Genomic DNA, 6261 nt, shown 5'->3' with positions numbered 1-6261 from the left:
AGCTGTCCGTGTGGCTGGTCTCAGACGATCCCACAGGTGAAGAAGCCAGATGGGGAGGTCCTGGGCTGGAGTGTGTACACGTGGTCTGTGGTGGTAAGGATGGTTGGACGTACAGCCAAATTCTCTAAAATGACATTTGATGCGGCTTATGGTAGAGAAATTAACATTAAATTCTATGGCAACAGCTCTGGTGGACATTCCTGCAGTCAGCATGCCAATTGCACGCTCCCTCAAAACTTTAGACAGTTGTGGCATTGTGCTGTGTGACAGAACTGCATATTTCAGTGGCCTTCTATTGTGCCCAGAACAAATGTGCACCTGTGTAATGGTCATACTGTTTAATTTGCCACACCTGTCAGGTAGGCGGATTATCTTGGCAAAGGAGTAATGCTTACTAACAGGGATGTAAACGAATTTGTGGCCACATTTTTTGATAAATAACCTTTAAGTGTGTATGGAAAATGTTTGGGATATTTTACTTCAGTTCATTAAACATGGGACCAACACTTTACATGTTGTATATCTATTTTAGTTCAGTATAATTTGTAGACTGCAAATTGACGGCAAGAAGCCCAATACAGTGCATTCGAACCACTTGACTTTTTCCACATTTTGTTATGTTACAGCCTTATTTTAAAATTGATTAAATACAATGTTTTACTCATTAATCTACACACAATACCCCATAATGACACAGCAAAAATAGGTTTTTGAATTTTTAGCAAATTTATAAAAAATTCAAACAGAAATACCTTACATACATAAGTATTCAGACCCTTTGCTTTGAGACTCAAAATTTTGCTCAGGTGCATCCTGTTTCCATTGATCATCCTTGAGATGTTTCTACAACTTGATTGGAGTCCATCTGTGGTAAATTCCATTGATTGACTGCGTGGCCATGCACGCTTCCAAAAAGATCATCAAGGACAACAACCAACCGAGCCAATGCCTGTTCACCCCGCTATCATCCAGAAGGCGAGGGTGCAACAAAGCTGGGTACAGGTGCAACAAAGCTGGGTACAGGTGCAACAAATCTGGGACCGAGAGACTGAAAAACAGCTTCTATCTCAAGGCCTCAGACTGTTAAACAGCCATCACTAACATAGAGAGGCTGCTGCCAACATACAGACTCAAATCTCTGGCCACTTTAATAAATGGACTTAATAAAGGTATCAATAGTCACCTTAAATAACTTTAATAATTAGGTTATAGACTGCTCTACCTGGATGTTTACCAGAAAACATGATAAACCACCATGGGAGTGGTTTATCATGTTTTCTGGTAAACATCCAGGTTTGTAGGAATGAAAATATAAAATGTTTCTTTATTTTTCAGTCCCCGATATTAACTTAGAAATGACTTGGTAAACTGGTAATAATATAACATTGGCTGTTATGTATAATCTTGTGTGAGATGACGAAACCCCCTAACTTTGGGAAGTTCTTTGAGACCAAGAGAAAATTGCTAAACTATAGTATTTGTAATTGATTATGACGCATTCTTATATGTATGTGGTTATATTTGCAGGGAGGAGAGAGACCGTTGACTAAATGCTTGATATATGCAGTGTAGCTCTTTCCTGCAGTTATACGAATCCAGGCTGTATCACAACCGGCCGTGATTGGGAGTCCCATAGTGCGGCGCAAAATTGGCCCAGCGTCGTCCGGGTTCGGCCGGTGTAGGCCGTCATTGTAAATAAGAATTTGTTCATAACCGACTTGCCTAGTTAAATATAGGTTACATTTAAACAAATGTTAACACATTTAAAATGACCAGATTGCCTTCTAGTGGCCTCATGGGTGGAACGTTGTTAATATTTTTCATAATTTCATAATTAATATACAGGATTGGAAAAAACTCTGAAAATCCTGTGTTTCTATGTCAAACACCAAGCAAAATTAAACATTCACATTATATGTTATTATTTTTTTATTGAGGAAGATTGTAGCCAGGCAAACGGGAAAGGACAAAATTAAAACATTTATTTTAAAGATTAAGTTGCTAAGGTAGGTTATTGCCGTAACAGCATGTTGTCATTGAAGGTTGTTATGGCATTCTAACTAATTGGTCATACAGTACATAGCTAGCAGTAATTCAGGGCCAGTTGCAGCACTTGCAAGCATCAACATAGACCAGGCCGGGCTGGCATTTGTGCAGGTAGGTGTTGCCACGGAAACACTGGAAGTAGGTGGTGTTGTCGAAGATGTTGACGTACAGGCCGTCTGGGCGTCCGGAGCAGAAGCTGAGGATGGGGTCAGGGGTGGTGGTGGGTGCCCGAGTGGTGGTGGGCTTGGGGGCGAAGCCTGGGAGAGGGAGGGAGAAAGGGAAGGAGGTATGGAGAAAGGGAGGAGAGTTTGAGATGATATATAGACCTACATACTGTATACCTTTACTATACTTGACTTAGAGGTTTGTAAAGTCAATTTAATTGAATTCAATTGAACTGAATGGAAGTTCATTTACCCAGAGAGTTGCGGAGGTGGTTGACGAGAGGGAAGGAGCCATCAGCACAGAAAGCACCACTGAAGTCATCCATGTCTAGGGTCCACACAGAGGCTCCTCCCAGGTTCTTGGTCTTCAGCCACTGGACCTGATGAAGCAAAGAAGACACAGACAGATGTGCTAACATGGACATGGCTTTAGAGATAAATCAGTTGATTGCATGATTGATTGATATTGACTCATATGTTCCTGGCATGTACCTTGGCAGCGTAGCTCTCCTTGCTGTCGTAGCCCACCCAGGAACTGCCTTTGACGGCGTAGGGGACCTTCTGCTCATCAACCCATTCGATAGTGGCACCGGAGGTGAAGGAGCAGACCTGGGAGGAGTGAAACATTCTGTTAGATAATGACAAACAAACAGATAAACAAACAAACTACATAAAATGACGTGTAGTGTTTTGAGATTTGTGGCCTGTGTGCTTTGAGTAAAAAAAAAAATATATATATAGATCAGATGTATGATCATGAACATAGTTATTAAAGTTTTGGCGCACCTCGTAGTAGGACCAGTATCCTGCGTCACGGGTGTAGGGGCCTGCGTCAGCCGGGCCGTTGGTGGGGGCTCCCAGGCCAGTGTTGGAGGTGGTGAGACGGTAGGTACGGCCGTAGGTGGGGAAACCCATCAGCAGCTTCTCAGCGGGAGCACCGTTGTCCAGCCAGTAGGTGATTGCAGAGTCCTAACACACAGGGACAGGTGGTTAAGACAAGGGAGCTACAATGGAGGACATCTATACCAATTTTTCCTATATTTACATAATTTCTTCACAAGTTTCCTGGTGAAAAACTTGGTGTAGATGTTAAAAAAGAAAGTTGTCTTACGACATTGAAGTGGTAGTGTGTCCCCGAGTCATGGCTGCTGCGGAACAGTGGGCTATTTTGTCCTGTGGCTCTCTCCCAGTGTCCGTGGAAGTCATAGGTCATCACGTTGATGAAGTCCAGAGAGCTGCAGAGACATAAATAGACAGAGGAATGAAGTATATAAAGTGTGTTTGTTTGAAAAAGAGAGAGAGGGAGAGAGATAAAAAAGAGAAAGAGAGAAAACAAAGACTTCCATTTATATCAGAGACTTATATCAGTTGAGTGGGTTTCTCCCAGACCCATGCTGTCTACAGTACCTGGCGATCTGGGCCACCTCGTAGCTGGAGTTGATAGTGGGCTGAAGAGCAGCCACGTTGGCAGACAGGAGCAGCTGGGTCAGCCTGGTGTCTTTAGCGTCATTCTCAAAGGCCTTCTGCAGCTCCTGTTAAGCCATACAGAGACATTAGGTACAGAAAATAGTCAAAACTATACGGCCGTTCAGGCTGAGCCGGATAGACAGCGCTACAACGATAACAAGTCACAGAAAATGACAGAAACACATTGAAAGATAAAGGTGCAAATCCGCACTTATGTTATAACTGTCAATAAAAAAGTTTATGCGCAAGCTTACTCTGACGAGCTCGGTGAATCTCTCTCTGTCTCCATCGGGGCTGCCGTTTTGAGTGGGGAACTCCCAGGCCAGGTTGAGACCGTCAAAGCCATGGGAACGCAGGTAGCTGATGGCTGACTTGATGAAGGCCTGGCGGCCCTCAGGCTTGGACACCATGCCGATGAATCTAGAGGGGTGGAGGGAGACAATGTAAACCGTTACTCTGGTCCTGAGCCTATTGATGTGCAGAAGTAGGGAAATTGAAAACACTATGATAAAACACTATGATTAAACACTATGATAAAACACAATGATTAAACCTGATAAAAAAGGAGTGGAATGGGAAACAATAAAAACCTGCACCATTGAAATTGACTTTTTCAGATGCTGGGTACAAAAATACAAATCTGTTTAATGTGGATTAGTGGAAAGATGTGAAAGTTAAGTTTTATCTTATCGCAAACCATGCTTTTGTAGAGCTGTGAAATCGCAATAAAATACTGTGAAGAACCAATAAGAGACTTACGGGCTGAGTCCGTTGACTGTGCCTCCGACAGACAGCAGAGTCTTCATCATTGGGTTCCTGCAGATCAGAGAGGTAAGATGAGGAGTCAAACCTTGTGTTTACCGTGGAATTATTAACTAAGGCCCAACTCTCACTGATGTCAATCCAGAGTCACTCACACATTCTTCAGGTGGTTGAGGCTCTTGTAGAGGGTCTCGTCATTCCACTCGATAGGGGCGACCTGGTTGAAGCTGTTGATGGTTGCCAGGGCGTAGATCACGTGGGTGCAGAGGAACGGGTCGATGTTCTCAGGGGTGAACTTCCCAGTGGTTGGGCGATACTGGGACCAGTTGGTCATGTGACACACCAGTTTGGTGGAGGCGGCTGGAGGTAGAAGAGGAAATCTATCCAGAGGCTGAACTTCACACTGACCCTTTGGGGTGCTCTAAAATAGTGGGTTGGATTATTGTGCTTTATGGGATTCCTAATTTTAAATGCTTATGTAGGATGCGTGAATTTGAGTAGGATTACCGAGCCTCAGAGGTGTAATTGGGGCTCAGATAAGGAGATCTAAACCACAGAATTAAATTGAACACAATCTTTATCTCTATGGTTTAAACATGTCAATTGAGAAATGTAAAAAAGTTGATGAGGGAAACGCTTACCAATCTGCAACATCAGCAGAAGGCCCAGACCTGAGGAAAGATTACTGAGTTAACAGAGTAGACACTAGGGACTCGTTTGCCAGAGCGTCATGTTGAAGAATAAGATGAAGAGGATGATAATGATAAGCAGGATGAGGATGATGATAGTGATGGTAATGACTGAAGAAGGCATAGGCATATACCTGCAAGCACAGTAAGTCTGACCATTCTGTTGTAAAAATAAAGAATGTTTTCCTTAGAAACAATGTACCTGAAAGAAAGGATAGATTATTAAAATAAATGAATACATACAAACAAATAAACAAACAAATGACTTAATAAATACATTCTTAAATATAAAAATATAACGAAAATCATATAATTATGCAATTATAACATTTCATACATGAAATACTTTTTAAAAGCAGAGTGCAATTCTGTTGTTATGTTGTTAATTCAGATCAACCAAGTTTGTAAATATTAGATATCACAAAGTATTGGATAGTGTTTCACAATTAGTATTGGAACGTATTTCACAATCTCTAACATTTAGTAACCCATGTAACTATTGTTCTTGATTAGCTGGATATCAAACAAAACCACATTCATGTATACCCAGACCTAGGTCAAATGTATAAACACTTTCAAATACTTGAAGTGCACTTCACATACTGTAACTTGACTGGTATAATGGAACCAATTAAAAAGTCCCCCCCCCAAATTTTTTTAAAATGATTTTTAATTTTTAAAAATGTAACCTTTATTTACGCCCTGGCCACCATAACCAAAAGGGTCAACTCCACCCACCCTGCAGTGTATTCAATAATGTATTTGAACCAAGTCTGATGTAAGCATACACACACTTATATACACTGTTAACAAACCTAAATCTTTTCAAATGCTATTCACACGTTAATTAATAAACACGCTGTTATCACAATGTCATGCATGATAAGTACGTTGCAAAATAGCGGTGATATTACATATGAAATTACAAGATATGTTACATACATTAATATAGCATTACATATTACATACAAAACATGAATATGGATGTGATCGTATTACCTTTCTCCACCAGTGACAGAGGGCGAGTTTCTAGCTGTGCTTTGTTCTTGCTCATTTATACTTTCACTTTCCCTAATAATAATTGGTATCAAAGTGCAAGTGATAAGTTTCGTGGCTATTCTGGGTAGTGGGAG

General features: G+C 41.3%; 1 protein-coding gene across 1 annotated transcript; it reads right to left on the bottom strand.

Annotated features, from left to right (window-relative positions):
* Positions 1–2094: 2094 nt before the first annotated feature.
* LOC120064610 (acidic mammalian chitinase-like) lies at positions 2095–5287 on the bottom strand. The gene is made up of 11 exons (XM_039015212.1): positions 5263–5287; positions 5081–5110; positions 4595–4799; positions 4437–4493; positions 3932–4097; positions 3618–3742; positions 3322–3445; positions 2997–3179; positions 2703–2819; positions 2464–2590; positions 2095–2303 (listed from the first exon to the last, which is right to left on the bottom strand). The coding sequence occupies exons 1-11, from the start codon at positions 5285–5287 to the stop codon at positions 2095–2097; spliced, it is 1368 nt and encodes a 455-aa protein (XP_038871140.1).
* Between the last annotated feature and the right edge of the window lie 974 nt (positions 5288–6261).

The sequence above is a fragment of the Salvelinus namaycush genome, chromosome 20 (assembly GCF_016432855.1).
Source record: "Salvelinus namaycush isolate Seneca chromosome 20, SaNama_1.0, whole genome shotgun sequence".
In the NCBI taxonomy this organism is placed as follows: Eukaryota; Metazoa; Chordata; class Actinopteri; order Salmoniformes; family Salmonidae; genus Salvelinus; species Salvelinus namaycush.
This window is presented reverse-complemented; position numbering and strand designations above follow the sequence as displayed.